Source organism: Melanotaenia boesemani, chromosome 11 (genome assembly GCF_017639745.1).
Source record: "Melanotaenia boesemani isolate fMelBoe1 chromosome 11, fMelBoe1.pri, whole genome shotgun sequence".
Classification (NCBI taxonomy): Eukaryota; Metazoa; Chordata; class Actinopteri; order Atheriniformes; family Melanotaeniidae; genus Melanotaenia; species Melanotaenia boesemani.
The window spans coordinates 13,666,084-13,687,088 of NC_055692.1; the positions used below are offsets into that span (position 1 = coordinate 13,666,084).

The window sequence follows — 21,005 nt, forward strand, 5'->3', positions numbered from 1 at the left end:
TCTTTATGTATGTTTATGTAAGCACCTGCTTGTCTATGAATATCTGTGATGACCGTTCAGGACTTTTTTTCCTTTCTTTAGATACTGTTATTTATTGTGACATTTTAGATGTCCCTAATGATCACTGCTGCATCCTAAACCCATATTTGCACACACAAGCTGTTTCATGTTTGCTTTATTAGTACAGCTATGTTTGGAGTATAGGTGATGATATGCTCAAAAAAAAAAGATTTTTGTGTGTATTTTATGCATAAGTAGAGCAGTTTAAACAGGAGCTGAGGATACAACTTTCTCAGAGGAGTGACAAAAAAACTCTTAGGCTAAATAAGAATAGAATTTTTTTTTTATTACCTTCAGCTTGTGTGTTTTGACTCTCAGTGGGGGTAAGGAAGAGTGTTTACATGTGTGCTTACTTCACACAGTGAGCCATGGTCCTTATCCATCCCCCATGTGTCTTCATGCTGGTAGGTATATGTCATGCCTACAGAGCTAACAACAGTGCTCAGTGATCTTAACACCAACTGTAAGCTTGTTTTCTCTTTAGCCTTGGCCATGACATTTACCTCTGTGCCTCCCTAGTGGCTGGCTTGAATATCATACCTCTCTTATCTTGCATCCCTTGTGTGTGTGTATGAGAGTTGTTATGTTTGTGTGTGTGTGTGTGTCCACCTTTTCCTTGAATAGTTATAAGTATGCATCAGGGTACACTGGTACTGTCCCTTCAAGAGTCCTTGGTTATTTTGGTGAACACAATGTGCCAGCATGAGTTTGTCAGTAAGTAGAGATTTTGACTTGGGGATTTATCTAAACTCCCTCTTTTGAGGTATTTAGATCGGAAAGTAGGATTACTGAAAGTGAATGCTCATATTGACTCATAACCCCACCAGGGATGTGGGCACAGAATTGTAAGCAGTGACTTCAAGAAATTCTGTTGCATTTACCTTGTTTAGCTTTATTCTGCATTCATGCTGTTGTTTTCAGTACAGTATGTGGTCATCAACATACAGAAATGCAATTCCCTCTTCCCATGGGAATACAACAAACAGTCTACCTAATTCAACAGGCTTGTACACAATCTATTCTTTCAAAAAATATTTCTTTCCTGCAGCTCAGTGATATAACTGAGTCCTTTGTGAGCATGAAGGAGGTTACACTGTTTGAAATGTATTTAGTTTATTTGAGGTTTACTTGTCCTAAACTGATATACGCTATAACTTTGACATAGTAAAATCCTTGTAAATGTTTATGCATGGCCTCTTGCAGTTGCGTAACCTGAACGTCCTGGACCTGCGACACATCTCGGAGCTCAACAACGAGACAGTGATGGAAGTGGTGAGGAAATGTCGTAAACTCAGCTCCCTCAACCTCTGCCTCAACTGGAGCATTGATGACAGGTAAGCTGAGTTTTTTTTAAATGTGGCACGCTTTGGTGGGCCATCAAGCCCTAAATGTCATACAGTAACTGTTAAGCACAGAGCATATAGGTAGAATAAGACAAGAGGAAAAACGAGATGTAAATCAGATAAATAAATATCCACTTATGTGTATCAAATCTTTTTTTGAAACGGGCAAATTCCACCTCAGGCAAGCATGTAAACTTCTTTATCTTTTTTTCATTCCCATCTTCTGAATGTGCATCTAAAATACAAATGGAAATCCAGCTAATGGCTCTTATCTCCCAGTAAATAGTTTTTTGTTTTTTTTTTTAACTAAGAGCTCATTATAGTCTTAGCTTACAAAGAGTTATTGATTGGTATTGTTTGTGATCTTTTTAAAGGAAGCCTGCTATTAGTCGTTAATGGTGAATAATAATAAGATATCTGGTATCACAGGAATAATCACAAACATGCCTTCATCTTTGAGGAGACATCTTTTGCATCTTTAGCATTTTTCTACGATGAAAGAATAGTTAATACAATCCAAAGAACAGTAATCTATGGTCACATTTTAAATAAATTTCCAAACTTTGCACAAGCACCAGAGATATTTTTCAGTCCTGACATGTGCATTGTGACATGGTTTGCTCTGCATTTTATAGTTTTCAAATAGTGTTAAAAAAAAATAATAAAAAAAATACAATTTTCATTTAAGACTGCAGACAATGACATGGGAAAACAAAGAAAAACTGGAAGCTGAAAGAACAAGAACTTTTTTTGGTCATTTTTTGGGGCTCTTTCTACTCCTTTCTTTTCTTTATCTGTTTTCTTATCTAAGATTGGTGAGAGAGTCTGCACTGTAAAAGACAGTGAGAGTAAACCATCTCCTCTTTTATTTATTAGCTTGTGTTTTATTCATGTGTTTCTATTTAATCTATTGATTCACAGCTAGGGCTTCTTTTCTCTTCTCTCTTCTTTTCTCTGACTCTCCCACTCTTGCTCTAGAGTGTGAACATAATATTGAATGTACCATGCTGTGCTGCAACAATGAGTGCGGGAAAGCTGTGTGCGAATGTGTGCGTCTGTGTGTGAAATTCTTGCATTATTGAGTTTACAGCCAACACTTGTGGGAATGTTATGGTAATACTATACCTGCCTCCTTTCAATAAAAAAACATGGAGTTTGGTGAAATACTCACAGGAGCACGTTGCATTATCAGCCCCTTCCACTTTTCAGAGACACATTTATTCACGCTCATCTTCAAATGATTTAAAGCCACATTGATTCCATAATGATCTTTACTGCATTGGCCGAGGGGCTGAAGGTGTACGTGTGTCAGACTGGATTTGTCTGGATCACCTGTGGGAATATTGGGATTGAAAATGGGTTGTGTGCGGGATAGTCTGCTTGGGAGATAAGGTTCGACTATTGTGTGTGCGACATGTGCTGCTGTCTTTTAAGAGACCAGGTAGTAGAAGGCTAACGATTGCGTTTGCAATGTGATTTTGCTCCTTCTACCACATGACAGTGTTCTGTCTGCTGGGCTCTTTCCAGGTAGTTGTACAGATCACACAGAGTCAGACAAAATCATGTATTTCTCTAGTAGCTGAGAAGAAAAACCCCAAATTTCTCATCCATGGTGAATCTCCTTTACCGATTGATTTCTGTATCAGTGCCATTGCATGTTGACGTAGTCTTATGATGTGTTCTTGAGTCTGCCCGGGCCTTTCTGTTTGGAAACTTTCTTCTCTGCTCATCTGACATCTGGTGGTCTCACAAGCATTTTCATGAGTGATTGTGATCATCTCCAGCTGATTTTTGATAACCTCGACCGTAAGACTAGTTTTCTTTGTGTTGATCTTGTTTATATCATCAGTGTTTTAGAAAACTAACAGGACTAAGGTTGTAGAAAGTTTCCCAGCAATTGAAAGGTTAATTGTTTGAGTCCCAATCCCACTATATATTAACCCACTAAGCACCAACGTCACAAAATTGCAACAAGCACCATGCTGTACCTCCAGAAAGAGAGCTAAAACCGCTTACCACTTTCCACCACTAAGTGGCGGACATGCGAATCTTTAATGTAACACAATTGGGAGGGGAGGGTAGGGTGGGGGTCTATTAAAAGTTTATGAAGAAATTTGAGAGTTTGAGAGACACCATTCAGAGTCAATGAGGACGTACAGAGAAAGCTGCAACATGTCAAAAAACTCTTTTTCACTGCTAATAAAGTACTTTTTCAACTATTAGCCATCTCTGATTCTGGAGGAGAATATTTGCCTCCTGAGGGTGATTATTGGTCATCTCACGACAGGCACGGTGGGTTCGTCCTTAACAATAGCGTACCTGAAGGAACACATGTGGGAGATGACTGAGGCTTTACCTTACCAAGGTTGGGGGGCAGAATTTAAATATTTAGGAAAGTTTCTGGATGTGGTAGAGGCAGCTTGAATGGAAAACTGAACTCTGAAAAATCTGTTGGAGCAGCATAGGTCCAAATAATGCTATAAATATCGATGAGGATGGCTGGGTGTATTTGAAAAATAAAAAATTGGCAGATCATTGGTAGATCAGACAGTTTGATGAGACAACTGGGTATTTTGGAAACTAAGATAAAAACAAAACCCTAAGGGAAAAAAAAAACCCCCACTTATTCCCTGTTTTTATTTTTGACTTAGGATTTCTTCTACATTTTACCAACGTTGGTTTAGATTCTTGTTTTGTTAAATATATCTTGGTGCGTATATATATATCTAAAAATTTTCCAAAATCCACTAATGTGTAATTTGATTCTATTGAACCTATATTGAACATATCCAAGTTACCAACTGACCAACTTTGAAACAATCAGAAAATTTAAACAAATTTTCAAATTTGATGTCAGCATGAGGACATGTTTGCCATTGTTTCATATCACCTTAGTTTAAATGACTTTTTAAGTCATTTAGGAACTGAGGATGCTAGTTGTAGCAGTTTTACAAGAGGAATCTTTGTCCACTCTAGCTGAATATAAAGATTTCAGCTGCCCAAAGATCCGTGGTCAACCGCACCATGGGTACCAGTTCATCCCCATGCCATCACAGCTCCTGGTTTGTGCTCCTTTCATTGATTATTTGGCAAATTATAGGCTGACCTCTACATTCTCCAAAACACCAAGCATGCGTCTGAGCTGAGGCTGTACCCCGAGGTCTTTGTGGTGTTTCTGTGTTAAGCGGTTTCAGGTTACACGGCAAACTGTGTTACGCGACAGTGGTTTTCCGAGGTACTCCTGTGCTTGCTTATAGCATATTTATAGCCATCACAGCAGCATGACGGTTTCTCATGCAGTGCTCTTCAATGAAAAGTGTGCCTCTCTGTTCCTGCATGACTTGCCCCATCACCACCCCTCAGTCAACTAAAGGCTTGTTAGGTCTTGGGTTGGACATATAACATTACTGCTAAAATTTTTTCCTCCTCTTAACATGTCATTAATGAACAAAATTACTCATTGAGAAGCCAAATTAATGTGCTGATTCAGAGTAATCAGAATCTATATAAAAGTTTGCAACTAACATGAACACACACAACAGTAATTCACTCCAGCAAAAATCGCCAAGATGGCCGATGTAGTATTTCATGAAGGTTTTCTTTAAGAAAGCAAGCAAGAAAGAGGAAACTGGTTTATTTGCCTCAAAGTTTAAAAGGTCAATGGTTCATCAGGGTCTCTGCGGTTTGGGAAGCGAACACACACATGCACATACACACACAGGCTACTTGCTTGTTGTCACGATGAAGACTAGAATGACTCAACCCTGCCTCACATTAGCTCTCCGAGGGTACATCTGGGTCAGCTTGTGTCTGCTTCAAACTGATGACAGTGTGCTGTGAACAGGTAAACAGGCAGAGGAAATGACCCCTTATTTCCAGGATCAATTTGTCCCCCAACTAGAGACTATTGTAAAGATAGATCTCTGTAGGAGGTAAATCACTTCAACTATTTTTCCCTTTCTTCTCTTTCCCCTTGTCTTCTTGTATCTTATCTTTGAAAAAAAAAAAAGATAAATAAATAAAATAAACACAGTGTCATCTGGCTGCCAGCATTGTCCCCAGTAATAGCAGAAAGCAGCATCCCAAAGTATGATGGCAAGAAATAACGACCAAACACGGGCTTCCCATCGTCACAGTCCGATGGGCAGATTGTGACAGTAGGACACCCATTTTTTGGCCGCCGTCATTTCTCAGGGAGAGAGGATGTGATGAGCTTCAGGTGGGCAGCGCTGGCGCTGTTATTTCTCTGCATCTTCTCCCAGCGATGATAGGACACCAAAGTGGGATTGTGTTTTTCAAATGTCACAGTGTTTGAAAACGGAGACTCATAATCATAGTCGTATGGCAGAGAAAACAGCAGTGCTGACTTTCACAACCACATAGTGACAAAGTTAAACAGTTTTCCTTACTTTGTGTACCTTCCATTATTTGTGATTTTTGAAGATATTTTGTCTTTGTTTCACATCTCATATCTGGAGACTTGCCTTTTCTGTCTTTCGAGATTAATTGTATAGTATTATTGGCTTTGACAGAACAGTTTTTTTTATTTATTATTGTGCACTTTATCTTCCAGACGCAATGTCAGGAGTGAGATTAGAATAAGACCCTATGTGAGGGCATTCTTTTAAACACATGTGGGGAAGCCTTTTCAGTGGTTCTGATCAAAGTAAAGAGTCAGCCACTATTCTGCTCACATTAACCCTGCTGCTCAACATGAGGTCTGTGGTGACATGCAGATTTACGTGCGTCCCTGTCTGTCTGCCTGCCTGCTTGTATGTGGGTTTGTGTGCAAGCCCTGGTCAGCTGGCCTGCAGTTTTTTTTTAGCTGAATGCCAATCCATGGAGTAAGTGAGCCATTTATTTTATGAGGTCTGTATTGTTGGAGGCAGGGCATTTCCCAAAAGCCCCAGCGGCCTCTTTCCCCTTTCTCCATTTATTCATCTCTGTCTTTCTGCCAGCTTCATTCAAACGGGGAAATCAATATTCATTCATTTTTCCTTCTTCGCTCTTTACTCGAGGCCAGCGTTGTCTGCCAATCTCCATCACTTACTGTATGAGCTACACAAATCAGAGTTCAAATTGGCTATTTTACATTTTTTTGTCCCCTCCCACTGAGATGAAGGATTACTTGGAGCTCCGTCTGATTTCCAGGAGCTTATAAAGGAGGGAATAATTGGAGAAGCATTCTCCCAGAGGCACACCCTCTCCAAAACATTTCAGCATTCACAGGTGTTTGCACTGGAAGCTCATTCCAAATACTCTCTGCTGCAGCCAGCTGGCAGATCTCACCCTGCCTGCAGAAGTGTTAAACCCCCAAATCAGACACTTATGTGATACATCACTCTCATCAGTGGTGTATCAAATGACACTTGGTTGCTCTGCTTTGCTTGCTCTCACTATAGGTATTTGTCAAACTTTTGAAGGTTACTTTTTTAAAAATCCATTAAAGAGTCAAGATGGTAGTTTTTGTTTAAACTGAGGCTTAAGAACATTTACCAAGAGATTTGCTTCCTCTTAGAGCAAAGTGATGGAGCTTCTCTTTTATGAAATTTGCTCAGAAAAGTACTATTAATCAGGCCAAAAGGTTTGACTCTCTTAGTTGAATTCTTTTGAGTTGTTTGCTGGAAATATCTCTAACAGCAATAAAAACATGTGGTTAACAGCAGGTCGCCTTCAGTGATTAGATCATAGATTTTAGTAAATTATCTGCCAGACTGGAGCAGTGAAGTGAAGCTGAAACTGTCAGAGGAGGTGGTTTAAAGAAAACAGAAAGAAAAAAGAATATATGAACGCAGCAGCACGTGCAAACAAAAATGCATGCTAATGAGCGTATGCAAATTAGTCCAGGAGATGTATGTTCTGCTGCCAGCTGTTTGTTTCAGTTAAACATCCTGTTTAATTCTCTAGAGAAATGTACCACAGTTACAGTTTTAAATGACACTGTTACATCATGGCTCTATTTGTGTGATCTGTGACCTTTAAACACCTCCAGACATCTGTTATCTGCCTTCATAAAGCTCTTTTGGGCAGTTTTTTTCATTTTGTAAATGTACAATTGTTGAACTGCCAATTAATCTTTTTTATGTCTGTTGCTAATTACGTTAATCATCATCAAACTTATTTCTAATGTGACATTTTAAGTGATGAATTGTTGTGTTTGTGTTTAAATTACAGTGGTGAACTTTATGGGGAACGCTTGTTTTCTAATTTTTTTTATGATCCTCTCTAACAAAATGAGAATCAAAGTAAAATTGCCAGCATCGTTCTAATAAATAGGGGTCTCCATCCTCTGAGTGTTACTGCTAAAAGTAGTAAAATGACTGATTTCTGTGGTTTTTGTGAAGTACCAGCCTCTCCAGCTGACCTCACTAGCTTCTCACTTCAGCCATAAAGGTTCATCTCTGTTAAAGAAAGCAGGAATCTGTGGGAGAGTGAGCAAACGCCCATGATATGAGGCCATTTGAAGTGTCTGCATCTAATTTTAAATCCTTTACTTCTCACTACATGCCGGTTTCCCCACAGCCTACTATTTTTAGTGTTATCCTCTCGTCTCTTTTTTTTTTTACGTTTTCTCCAAATGTCAGGAAAATGTCAGCATAGTCCGAACCAGATATTTGTCCTCATCTTGTTCCTTCACCACTTGTCTGTCCCAATTTAAAGAGAAGTGCTGAGGAGCCTTCCCTAGTCCCTGTCACTTTTTCTCTTTCTTCATCTGTATTTTCACACATACTGCAGAAGTATTCTCTACCGGTGGGGAACACAGGTCCTGATTCTGCACAGTACTTGCATGATTTGTAAATTAAAAACCCTGGCTTTTTTTATTTACTCAGGCTTGCCATGTTGGAGCAGATTGGCTGTCAGTGAAGATCAGAGTCCTGCTTAGCAGGGTGAATACACAAGGAGAACTAGTGTTGCCCTGTTGTCAGACATGATGAAAAGAAAAGGTGCCGAAAAACCATTGAGGTGTTGTGGAGACAGTGTGATTAGGCACGGCTGAACAGCATATATGCATGTAGCATATATTCTCTTAATCTTTCTTACCATTATGCCTTTCATCTCAAATTTGACTCTTTGCTCTATCATCTTCTCACACTTCATCTACCCTCTGTTTCTTCTCCTATCTGTCTCTTTCTCTCTGTCATATGCACAAACACTGAGGCGATTATTTCTGGCAGGTTGCTTGTGAAATTGTGCTATGATAAACATGCTGCCGTGGTTATTAATTTTGAGTAATGGCAGCGTCAAACTCCAGCGCTTTGATAAGTATCGGAGATGGAGAAACATTTGTGGCGTGGCGCAGAGACACAATGAAGGCAAGCAGCTGGAGCTTTTAGACCACGGCAGCGTGAGAGCTGCTGTTGTGTTCAGGCACAGATCCAAGGCGAACAGCATCCTGCTCCTCTCTGACTGCACTCTGAAAAGTCAAACCCTTGACAGACTGAAGGATGTAATATAAAATCAATAAAATATATTAGGAGCTTGAGTCTGACCTCTTGAGATTATGCCAAATCTTCCTGCTGCTTCAGGGTCTTTAGTGTGATTGGAGTGCTCTTATTTCTGGAAGTCATAAGAGTTGATTTGTGATACACAGTTGGTGACAAACAGCTGCTGACTTTAAGGGGTTTTGAATATTCTACTTTCATCATGCTCTTTCGGTGAGTACAGTAAAAAAGTGAATTAGCCTTGGCTGGTCTTCTGCATATGCAGGTCACAGTGACATTTATGATACTACAGAAAAGTCATATTTCCACATTAGAGACTAAAATGTCGGCTAATAAGAGTAGAAATAATAATAGCTTCATTTTTTCCCCTGTCAGACATCCAAATCTGACATTTTATCCATGCTTTATCACCGTCTCATGCTCTGATAACATCAACTCTCGGGGTTTGTAAGCTGGATAGAAATGGAGTACCACTTTGGAATGCCAGATTACTGCATTGCATTAAATCAAAAATGTATCTTGGCAGCGTTTAAATTACATCGCAGTCCATCCAAATGTAATCCTTACATGGGAAACACTGCATCTCACAGCTGTTGAACCACATTAGACACAGGCCGTGAAGTGCTATTATCTCACAAAATGAGTCATTGGCCTGACACTGAAATTTAGCTCAAATCTGTGTTAACCTAATTGTTGACCCGTAACAAAAAAATTATTGGTTCCATTTTGGCCAAATACATTTTGATTTTTACCTTTTGTTTTTTCCCCCACATGTAAGTTTACTGGCTTGCCTGCCAGGCTGGAAAAAATATCCTGCTGTAGCATCTCAGCAGCCCAGGAGAAATGAGTAATAAACATGGCCCTTCGTTTTGTACAGTGATGCAAAACTTGTGTGGATTAAGTATTTTCCAGCTGAGACTTCCCTCTCCTCTCATTTGATTTTCTCTTTGATCTTACTTTTTCTTTGTGTTTGATCTTATTTTTATGCGATTATTAACTTCTAGACTTCCTGGGATTAGATTTTTTTGTGCTAAAGGTTTTAATTTCAGCTGTGATTTGCGTGTTGAGTCCTCTTTCATTCTCTAAATATAGTTTATGATGTTTCTCCCCATTTTTGACTTGCCCCTTTCTTGCAACCAAGACAATGTGATTGTTATCCAAACTTCACTGCAGCTCACTGCATCAGCACATACAGTGCATATTTACTGCACATGTATACTTTGTTCTGTGGCCAAACCATTGTTGGCGTCCACAGATGATCATCGTAAATGGGGGCTTAACCAGACGTGCTCTTTAGGTTTTGTGTTTGACTCTCACATCGCTGATTCTCCTCCAGAGAGGGGCCTGTGTGCGTTCATTCAGCAGCTGGATGTGTGGGTCATTTAAAAGTGATTTGAGTCACTCTCAATCAGTAATAATGTAATGTAATTGCACAGAAATGTTCTCATGAAGTGCTCTATTGCCCAGAAACCAAAGCAGTGGACTGAGGTTTGCGCCACCTCTTCCTCTTTCTTTCCACTTAAATCAAACCATCCAAATTACGTTTGGCATTTTTTTCCTTTCATGACATGTCTTCCCCTCTCTCACTTTGGATTTAATTGTCCTACCAGCAAACTTTCTCTTTAATTGGGCACAAAATGGTGCAAATGTGATACTAAATTAAGTCTGACAGAGTTACACAGACGTGGAAAGTTACTGGTGTATGTGTAATTCTTCTTCTGGGCAAGCGGAATTGGCTTTGTGCTTGTTGTTTAGATTTTTCTGAATATGTTTGGCTTACAGGTGGTACACAGCTGGGGGCTTTGGCTCATCATGGTTATCCATACTGTGGGGTCATGAAGCTGCCAGTATAATCTAAATGGTAAAGAAGCCGTGGGGCTAAGCTGTCCTTGTTTCACCATGCTGGAGTCCTGGCATTTGGCCTCCGTTTGAGGACCAAAAGCTGTAATTTTCTCTGTCTTTCTCTTTTCTCTGTGGCTTTTCGAAGACTGGGTCAGATGAATAAAACAAAAGCCATATTCATAATGGTTCTTTTACATGCTCATCCTTTTATGCCTTATTTCTTTATCATCAAATGAGCACATGTCCTCATGCCCTTGTTCTATCCCACCAGCACTTTCTATAATATTGCTCTATTCTTTTCTTCTGTAACTATGCTGCTTTATTGATACACTCCTGCTTCCCTTCTTTCCTTCCTTCCTTTGCTTCCCGTCTTTTCTTCCCCATGGCATTCCCCCATTCCCTCTGCGTTGCACTGATGCGTGATTGCCTCTTTTTACCCACAGTACATCCGCTGCCCCACAAATGAGAGCAGGGAGAGCAAGGAGCGGGGCCCAAGGAGCAGGGTTTAATGAAGCCAGCCTAAATGAATTTACTGCTTTCCATTGAGCCGCTCTGTCCCATGTGACGGTCTAACACCTCAGCCATTGTGTCAGAGGCCCCCCTCTGCTCTGCTACCTGTTTGTCTGACACCTCTGTAATTAGCTACCAATATTGAGGGAAGAAATTACGAATTAGCGGCGAGTTCTGTTAGGGGAGTCTCAAAAGTGAACATTTTTATGTAAATGTTCAGAATCAGGCTGAGATTAAGAAAATTACTGAGGGTTTTGAGTGCATTGGAAATAGAGGAAAGGCATTTCCACCCAGAATAAGAAAAAAAATAGCCAGTTTTACTGCATACTGAATGCATGAGGGGGACTGTGTGTCTGTTCTTATTTGTTTGGTGGGATAGTTGTGTGTGTCAAAGTCTCCAGGGGTAAAGCTTTCTGCTGTGTGGCTGATTTGCTGTTTCAAATTGGTATTTTAAACAGTATTCTATGCTGGGACTTAAATAAGAAAGTAAATTGGAGTTATTAGCTGCTTTTGTTCCTCACCTGGTTTGCATTAGAAGCTCCTGGGGGCAAATACTGCGCTGATTGTTATTCCTCATCTTTGTTTTGGTATGCATGGGTTTATGTGTTGCCTTTGCAAGTTTGCGTTGCCCAGCTGCTGACTTGCAGGATCCCTGGTTAGGTATAAAATTTTAGACCGAGAGACTGGGTTGGTTTGTACCAATTACTGAGACCAGGTGAAGTATTTTTTACTTAGTATAACTACATTTCCAAACCATGTTTATCCACACAGCAGTATGTGCCTGGTATGTCTAACCAAACTTCATCATGCCTGCATGATTAAGCTTAAAAATGGGGTTAAGCAAATAAAAAAGGCAGAATAATTTAGCCTATTTAAGGTTGTAGCCTTCGGGCATGAAAGGAAATCTTTTTGTTTAGCATGTTTATGTCTAGAGGTCTTAATCAGCCAGATAAACTTCCTCATTACTAAGGAGCAGATATACAAGAATACTCATCGGAGTAGTTCTTGGCTGATTTTCAGAGTTTTTCCTTCCTTGCTCTCTGCAACATCAGGAGATGCAATGAAGACTTAAGCAGACATTAATTTAAGTTTTCTGTTGCAAAACATCTTACACAAGCCTTATGACTATCCTGCTAGTTAGATGTCCGAACAAATCATTGTTGGGGTTATTAACTAATGAGAAAAAGACTTAAAGGATTTGATAACATTCAAACACACACGCATGCACGCAGGCAAACACACACAAAATAAATAAATAAATAAAACCCACAGTGTTGTTAGGATGTAATTTTTATTCAAACTACTTTTAAGTCTATTTTAATCCCACAGAAGAAGAAAGTTCTTATCCCTATATATGTTTGACTTTCTACCACTTACTTATGTCACTAGTGCAGATTTGATATATTTTTCTATTAAGCCTTAATTTAGACTATGACAGCAGTTCCGATTAACAGTTCTTACACAACATACATGTACAATACAGTCACAGCAAGTTTCACAAACTAAGTAGGTGCATGTAGATGAAGCAAACAAAACAAACTCCAATATCACATTATTTAAATGTTACATTAGTTGTAGGGTGGTTGTTATTAATGATTGTACCTACAAATATCTGCCTCTGGTACATTTAAAATATTCTTGATTGTCAGGTAGGTTTACCTCTGAATTCAAAGAGGATGAGCAGCACATTAAAATGCCATGTTCCCACTTCCATCAGAGCAAAATAACAACTTTGTTTAGTTTTATGTTTATGTGGGAGTTGGAAGCAGACTGAAGATAGCTTTTTTTATTTTTTTTGATGCAGATGTTTTCACTGCATTGTAATCATAACCCTCAGGATTGTCGGATCTTGAGATCCAGCGTTCATAATATTTAAGATATATTGAATTACTACAAATATATTTTATCCCCATTGGCCATTTCACACCTAGGGCACCTATGAAAACAGACATAAGACAGGAAACAAGGTTATATCAGTTATTTAATTTAGTTATATAACAACTAAAAGACAATATCTGATGTTAATGTCTCTTTCATTTCTTTAATGAAACAGTTAAGAGGCTTGAGCTTACAAAGAGCTGTTGAAACAGGTTCTTCCATCATAAAGAGGTCTAACAGATGCATCTCAGAGTATTTGAAGCTGATTGTTTGCAAATGTGCAGGTATCTGTAATCCTCAACACATGACCTCACTGGCCAAAGATCCACATAAATACAGAAACACATTCTCGCAAACTCATCTCCCCCATAATTCAGTCAACACTAACCTACCCAGACCATGACATATGGCCTGTCTGTTTTGATCAGACTGTCAAGTTATGCACTTCAGATTTAATGTTCAGCTTGGGCAAAATGATGCATAAACAATCTCCAGACACCAAACTGAGATACTTTGGAAAAGCTGTCTCTCTACTGGAAACTTTAACTTTCTAATTTCAGTCGTTTGCAAGTCAGAAAAAGCCTCCTTTGTCATTGAGTGCAAGAACAATACACCAAGCATGCAGTGTGTGTTTGTTTGTGTGTTTGTGTGCCCACATGTATTCATTAGTGATTGTGCATTTATGCTAAAATAAAACTTTTTAATTTAACTTAAATTGCTAGCAAATGCTACTTGAGGTTATTTTTGTTATGACTTTAGTCCAGGACAACATTTCTGCAGGTGTGGATTCAGTGTGAGAAGTATTGTCAGGCATTTGTGATCATTGTTTCGGTAAACAAGAGCTGAACTGATGGTTATGGATCATTGTGGAGAGGTCATGTCATGATGATGGTGACCAAGAGCTAAAGCAGAGTATTTTAAAAAAATAAAATAAGATAAGGAGCTTCTCTACAAGCCTTCATGAAGAAAAGTAATCTTGTTCATGAATAATAATACTGACCTGCACATTAAGTTCACATATGAGAAGTCAAACACATTTGGCTGTAAACGTTTATGTAGTTGGGACTGAAAGGGGTTGGGTACTATCTGATGGCTCTTGCAGCAAGTTTAAGCTCCTGTGTTTTTTACTTATTTATTTATTTTCATCTTTTTTTCTTTTCGCTGTCCGAGGGCTCCTTCCATCACCTGCTAAGCCTTTGTCAGATTGCAGGGCTGGGAAGCAGTCCTCTATCACTAACGGTAACAGTAGTTTTCAAGTCCCAGTCTATTCAGCTCATGCTGCCGTCCTTCAGAGACCAGTAATAATTATTTACTCTGACTTATACATTTTTACCTCTTGATTTAAATCTTTTTTCTTATGTTCTTCCCTCTCCTCATTCATCCTCTTTCATTTATTGCATCCACATTTCCTTTCCTCTATCGATTTCTTCTTTCCTTACTTCGTCCTTCCCTCCTTGACGTCATCTTTCCTTTCATCAAAGCTACGACTATTTAAACTCTTCATTGCTCCAAGGTCCTGTCAGAGCCCCCAGGAGCCAAGCGTTATTAAAAGATGTCTCTAGAGCCTAGCCAGTGCATGTGAGAATCTTGAAAGTGCATTTCAGTGAAGGCGCGACTCTGTGGTAATATGTGTATTTTGAGAGTATCTCCTTTTTTGATCCTCTGAATCTTGAATGAGATTATGAAGTCTGTTGGGAAATCTATTGGCAGCAGATTCAAATGATTACGGAAACTCTGTCTAGAGGGAGGCAGTAAAAAGGGTTGTGGTGGGGGGCAAAGAGGGGTTGCAGGAGCTTGCCACAACCCATCAAGAGTAAAAATATGAATAGTGTTTTGTCGATGACCTTGCGGTATGAGGTTTTGTGTCCCATGCTCACTTTGGTTAGCCAAATTGGAAAACAATTCAAGCGTTAGCTGAAACACACACTCTCTCACAAATACACACATCCAGTGAACCCAAAAGAAGAAGAAAGTGTGTACAACTCTTCAACTCTTGTACACACATTTAAAAAACCTCCTCAGCCTTTTTGCTACAAAAACAAAACTCTTAATAAAATTTGAAAAGAAAGTTTGTAAGGTCTCTAAAGTTTGAGTCATTTAGGTACCTTAAATTTGCCTTATGCTAAAATCAATCTTATTCAACCTTGTTAACATGACCAGATGTCTTACATATACTACAAGGAAAATCAGCCAAGATCACTATGGCTGAGAATTTCTGCTTTGATTTTGCAGAGCTGCAGAAAGGACCCAGCCCCAACCAACCCTGACTTTCTGAATGGGGCTCTACCAAATCACTAAATGTTTTTTCTTTTGAGACATAAACTTGTAATTAATAATTATAATTTTCAGTCACTCAGAGGTAGTTTTAGGGATTTGGGAACGACAAGAGCGGGGCTTTAAAGTGATTATTATTATCACTGTTTGTTGCTGTCTTCACTCAGAATACATCCTCTAAAAGCTGAGATAATTTCTGCCAATGCTACTGTAATTATAAGTCAAGTAGACAAAGATACAGATTGTATTTGCTGTAAAAGGTTAAGAAAAGCTGTAAATTCCCACAGGGTGAAGCTGTGGTATTATTTCCCCACCTGGTTTTTATGCAAACACACATGAGAAAGGAAGGTCAGACAGACTACAGTGCTCACTACTTGTACTTAGAGACTCGTAAACCTTTTTTAAAAAGTTTAGTCCAAATTTTCGTCAATAGTTGCAGCAACGGTACTTTTAACATTTAGTTTGTATCATATGTGAAGTGAGTTTATTTACATTTAAATACTGTTGAATTATTTACAGGAATACTGTTGAATCTCTCAAACATACTGCAGTTTTATGTTTGATTTTAGATTTGAAGGTATCTTCATGACCTGACTGGACCAGGTGTCTAGAGAAGTGATTTAGACAGATAGACAGGGAGAGAAAGAGAGAGGTACTGGTTTCATTTGCAGATTGAGGGAGCTGTAATATGATGGCTGCTTGAGATGGCTACTTAAATGTGATAGGCCATTAGCTATTCATTTCTACTGCACTATTAATGCAAGGTATGGAAAATGCAATCATGCAAATCTCTCTTCGATCAAAGCCTTTCATAGAGGAATAAATGCTGACGGCATGGAGGGGAGTGTGCGTTAAAAATGGGCACAAGATAGGTCTTACATTCCCTACTTTCTCTACTTTCCAGTCTCATATACCTGTCTCTGCCCTTACTCATTTATCACAGCATTTTAGGTTTAATTGGAAGATGTTATGGCTTATGGGTGACATCTCACAGCATTGGTAGAGAAACAGTGAAGCTTGTTAGGTTTCTTTTTCTGTTCTTTACTTTCCATCTTGAGCTCTCTGCCACATTACCAATCATTTTAGGTATTTAGTAAAGAAAAGGAGCTATTAAGACTATTGCAGGAAAGGAAAATTTCAGCAAAATGAAAGCTGCTGTTTTTTTTTTACATGATTTACCAAGAAAACATTCAGTCCTGTTTGAAATATACTTAAACATCTGTAAAATCTGGCTTTTAAAATGGTTTTGTTTTAATGTTCTCTTTGAACAAGGAAGGTTTTTTCATGTTTTGCTCCTCCTGTTGCACAAATGTGTGCAACCCCTCATCTCCAACAGCTGGAAAAAGTACCCTTTGATTTAAGTTTGGGGTTCGTGGTGAATTCCTCTGCATCAGATGTTTCTCTCTGGAATGGATTTTCTGGATTGGCCAATCCTCATATACACCAGTTGTATTTTCTTTTACAGTGAAGTAATGGATATCAAATAATGCCAAACCCTCCCTATTTTTTAAAAGTTTGTATACTTCAATTTGGAGAATGAACTTTCAGGCTGTATTCAAACAGTCTTAGGCCTATTTACACTTGTTCATTTAATCTTGTTGTGGTTGGGTGGCACCTGACTTTTGATGATTATTGATAATGGGCCCAAAATGTAAATGTAATAAGTCGGTATGATGCAAAGCTGTCATTGTTCAAAGATGTGAAAATAAATAAAAACTTCAATTACAAAAAATATCCTTTCTTCAATTTGAACAGTTAGTCTTCCTGCAGAGGAGAGCTGCAAAGTGATAGGATTACGCAAAAAAAAGGGTTTAAAAAAGGGAAAGAAACTAAACAAACTCTAGCAGGCATATGTGGCAATTTGATGCAATGAACAACATGCATTCAAAGTCACTATACGCAGTTGATTTTAGAGGATTACGGTGTCTTTTTGTTCTTGTCTTTTTCTTATTCCCTTTGTTCTGCTTTGCAGAGCTGTAAAGGCCTGCATGTGAGCATTACAAACTATTGTTACAAACTATTTTGGTGTCTCATGAGCTTCTAAATGCTTTTAAATGCCTATTGATCTGTTACTCTGCCTCTGCTTCTCGGATCTTATTACACTGTCTGACCTGCATCATAAATGCCCACAACAACATAGCCCCCTGCATTTTGAGGACTCATTTTGATTGAAATGTCTTCTAAAAGGAAAATTCACCTGAGGTTGTTTCCTTTGATAATTACATTTCTAAACGACAAAAAGTGTGTGTATGTGTGTGTGTGTGTGTGTGTGAGAGAGAGAGAGAGAAGTTTGAGTTTGTCAATATAGCAAATTAAACACAAACTTAATTTCTCAAACTTATTTTAAAGCAGGCAACAAATATTATTTGGAGTATTATATTACATATTGCTTGGAGAATCATGTGTTATTTGTATTTTTGTTGTCCTGCCACAACAAAACGTTTCATTCCTCAAAGACTGTACCTCGAAGATTAAGCTGCTTTAAAAGTAGGGTATATGTCTGCCATCTGTCTAATCATTTATTTTCTTTTTTTGCTTTATAATGTTTCAAATATCATTTTTTGTAGCCATTTTTTAGGTGATGATGTTCCTGATTATTCTAATGCTTGTATTTTATGCCTAACTCAGTTTTTGAGTCAGACACAGCTAGACTGTCCACCTGTGTAACCTTCTACCACTTCCTCCTAGTTGTGCAAACCGCGAAAGCGTGTGAAATTTTTTTTTTTTTGTTTTTTGTTTTTTTTTAGCGTAACATGCAGTTTTTATGACACCTTACAGTTTGAAAAGACAGACGTGGGTGTGCAAAGATTTTGGAACCCAGAAAATATGAGCCTTTGTTTTAAAACTGCTACATTTTCTGCTGTAGACCAACAAACCTATTGTATATTCATATTGTCATGAGACTGGATGGCAATATAAGTTGAATATATGACAACATAAAGTAGAAAGATAATCTGAAAATAATTCAGTCCATTACGCATTTTAATTTATGTGTTTGGAAATGTAAAAATGTTTATAGAAATAACAGGAAAGTCAGAATACTCTTTAATAGTTGTGGAGGATTTGTTGGAAAACATGCATCTCTTTTAGATAAATGGAGAGAGTGGAGAGAAATCAGCTGTAAAATGATTAGCTTCATGCATAAGGTAAACGTTTAGATGAATTGGCAATGAACACATAGGTTTGTCTTGGTATAAGAATAAGGGTGCATTCACACCAGTGAGTTTTTGTTTTTGCACCTTTGTTTGGTTTGGTTTGCTTTCACACTGCACTTTACTTAAGTGACCAAACTGCCTCACCATGTCTGGCAGTTACAACAGCTCCTCGCTAAGGGGTGGTATTCCCTGAAATGACCACTGACCAAGAAGAAAGAAGAAAAATATCTGGCACATTGAATGGCTGGGACGAAAACTGGTGGAAACAATAAAGCATCAATAAATGTTGTCTTTATGTTAGTGTTCAAACCTAATGCAGTGTTCACCAGAATCTGTCCAGTGTGCGCAGCAGGCTTGCAGCGGGTTATTTGACATGCTGGCCCATTTTTGAACCACTAGATGGTCTGTTTGCTTTCACACTGCCAGCACACTGAACCCGAGTTCACTTGCTATCGGACCAAGACCCCCGGTCTTTTCAAGCGGACCAGAGTTTGCTTCTTTGGTTTGTTTGGACGAGGGTTTGTTTATAGCGGAACAAACAGCGTAACAGTGTAAATGTGCACAAATCACTTTTTACTATAGGATTCTTCAACAATACTAAAACTCTGGCCTTTGACAACATTGAAGACAACTTTTTACATTTTTTTCTGCTATTGGCCCTGTTTAAAATGTAAATTAGAGGGCAGAGCTGATTGAGTCACTTTGTGTACGTTTGATTAAGAAAAGTGTCACTGATAACTCAATTTTACAATGATGCTGTGCCTCAAATCTGCCACTTAAATCTTGCCCAGTTTTTGTATCAGCCCACTTCTCTTTTATTATACTCGGTGAGATATGGTTCTCCTTGGCTAGTCACTTTGAGCAATTGAACCTGACAGTGAATTTCCCCAAAAATACTTTTACAGCCTCTCGTAAAATACTTCATCAGGCCTCAAAATTGTTGATTAGCATATTCAGCCAGGATAGGCTGATGCAGTACACTTTAAATTAATAAGCCACTAACTGTACAACATTTCACGAGAGAGCCAGGGAGAGATGGCAAGGCAGAGAGATGGATGCCTTTTTTGCCATCTTGTGAAATATGTAATACATCTTCATTTTAACTGGTGTTGTAAATGTCAGGGCACAGATATTCTCTTAATGAAAAGATCACCCCGTGTCCAAACTTTGACAAATGCGTCTGGTTTGTGCTGAAAACCGGGGAGTCGTCTACCAGTTCCAACAATTTGAAGTGTTAACAAACTCAAGCTGTTGCCTCCTCCTGAGCAGTTCTCACGTTGATCGCTTTCAGATTAAACCCTGCTGCATCATCTGCTGTTGCTGCCTACTATTTGTTGTGGTCTCTTGTGAAATGTTGGGTGGTGTTTAAAATTCTCTAACGTCAATAAGCTTGAGTACAAATCTGCTAATTATTGACTTAATCACCATGGTGGCCTTCTGCTCTAAGGACAAAAGTCTTTTCATATGATCCAAGGATGCCCATGATATTTTCTCTGTATGGATTTATTGGGCTTTTTTTAAAATATAAAAACAGAAAACATGGTTGCTAAGCAGCAGTACAGGTTTTTGACTTGTCAGCACCAGAATCTTAAAACTGACATGTTTAATCTTAATTTAATGTGCTTAAAGTGGTTTTTACTGACCCTAAAGACAACAGACCCCTTTAATTTTTGCACAAATTAACGTGATATGTTTTTTATTTAGCTGCATGGCACATCGTGTGTCATGCTTTCTGCAAGAAAAATATGTGAATCTCTTATTCAAGCTCATTTAATGTAACTAGAGTAACTGCTAATTTCCTTAATTGGGTTTATTTAACTAATTGGTAGAAACATATGAAAACCTCATATATTTAATTAGTCTCATTTGTTCTAATTTAAATGAGCTTGTTTGTCACAAGAAGATATGAATTATTCTCAGAAATTATTATTATTACTTTACCTTATACCCCTTCATGTTTTTCAGAAACACTGCTCTGCAAATGACATAATTTGATGTATCACAAGCTGACAGTGTGGGATGTTTAAAGCCATATCCATCATACTGGACTGTGAATGTAGAACGGTTAGCATGGGTTTGAGTATCTACCAAGTATTACTTTGCTCTCAAACCCGCCAGCAAAACTTTTCCTTCTGCTCTTCATCCCACGGTTTTATGCAAACTTACAACAATGTCACTGACATCAATTTCCCCTTAAAAGCTGTGCTGCACTGGGCCATTACAGGAGCGTACGCTATCACACCACATCCTCGGGGAAAAGAGAGAACTGGGAGAAAATGAAAAATCAGAATATATAGATGTGGCTTTGTTTTTCCTCTGCGTTATAACACACAAGCACAGCGGTTTTGTCATTATGCACCCTGAGAGTGATTTAGAATATATTATAATAACATGGTTTTATGCTCTTAAGGAAAAGAGCGGTCTGTACTTTACATCAGGCTCCTGTCTGTTATTTTCTTGACTCTTTCTCTTTGTATATGTTTCATGGTGTAACTTCTTAA

General features: G+C 38.5%; 1 protein-coding gene across 1 annotated transcript in view; it reads left to right on the forward strand.

Annotated features, from left to right (window-relative positions):
- fbxl17 (F-box and leucine-rich repeat protein 17) overlaps positions 1-21,005 on the forward strand; it is a 226,486-nt gene that overhangs the window by 80,997 nt on the left and 124,484 nt on the right. The window contains exon 8 of the mRNA XM_041999457.1: positions 1,264-1,394. Coding sequence (XP_041855391.1) covers positions 1,264-1,394 — 131 coding nt within the window. The remainder of the gene's footprint in view (positions 1-1,263; positions 1,395-21,005) is intronic.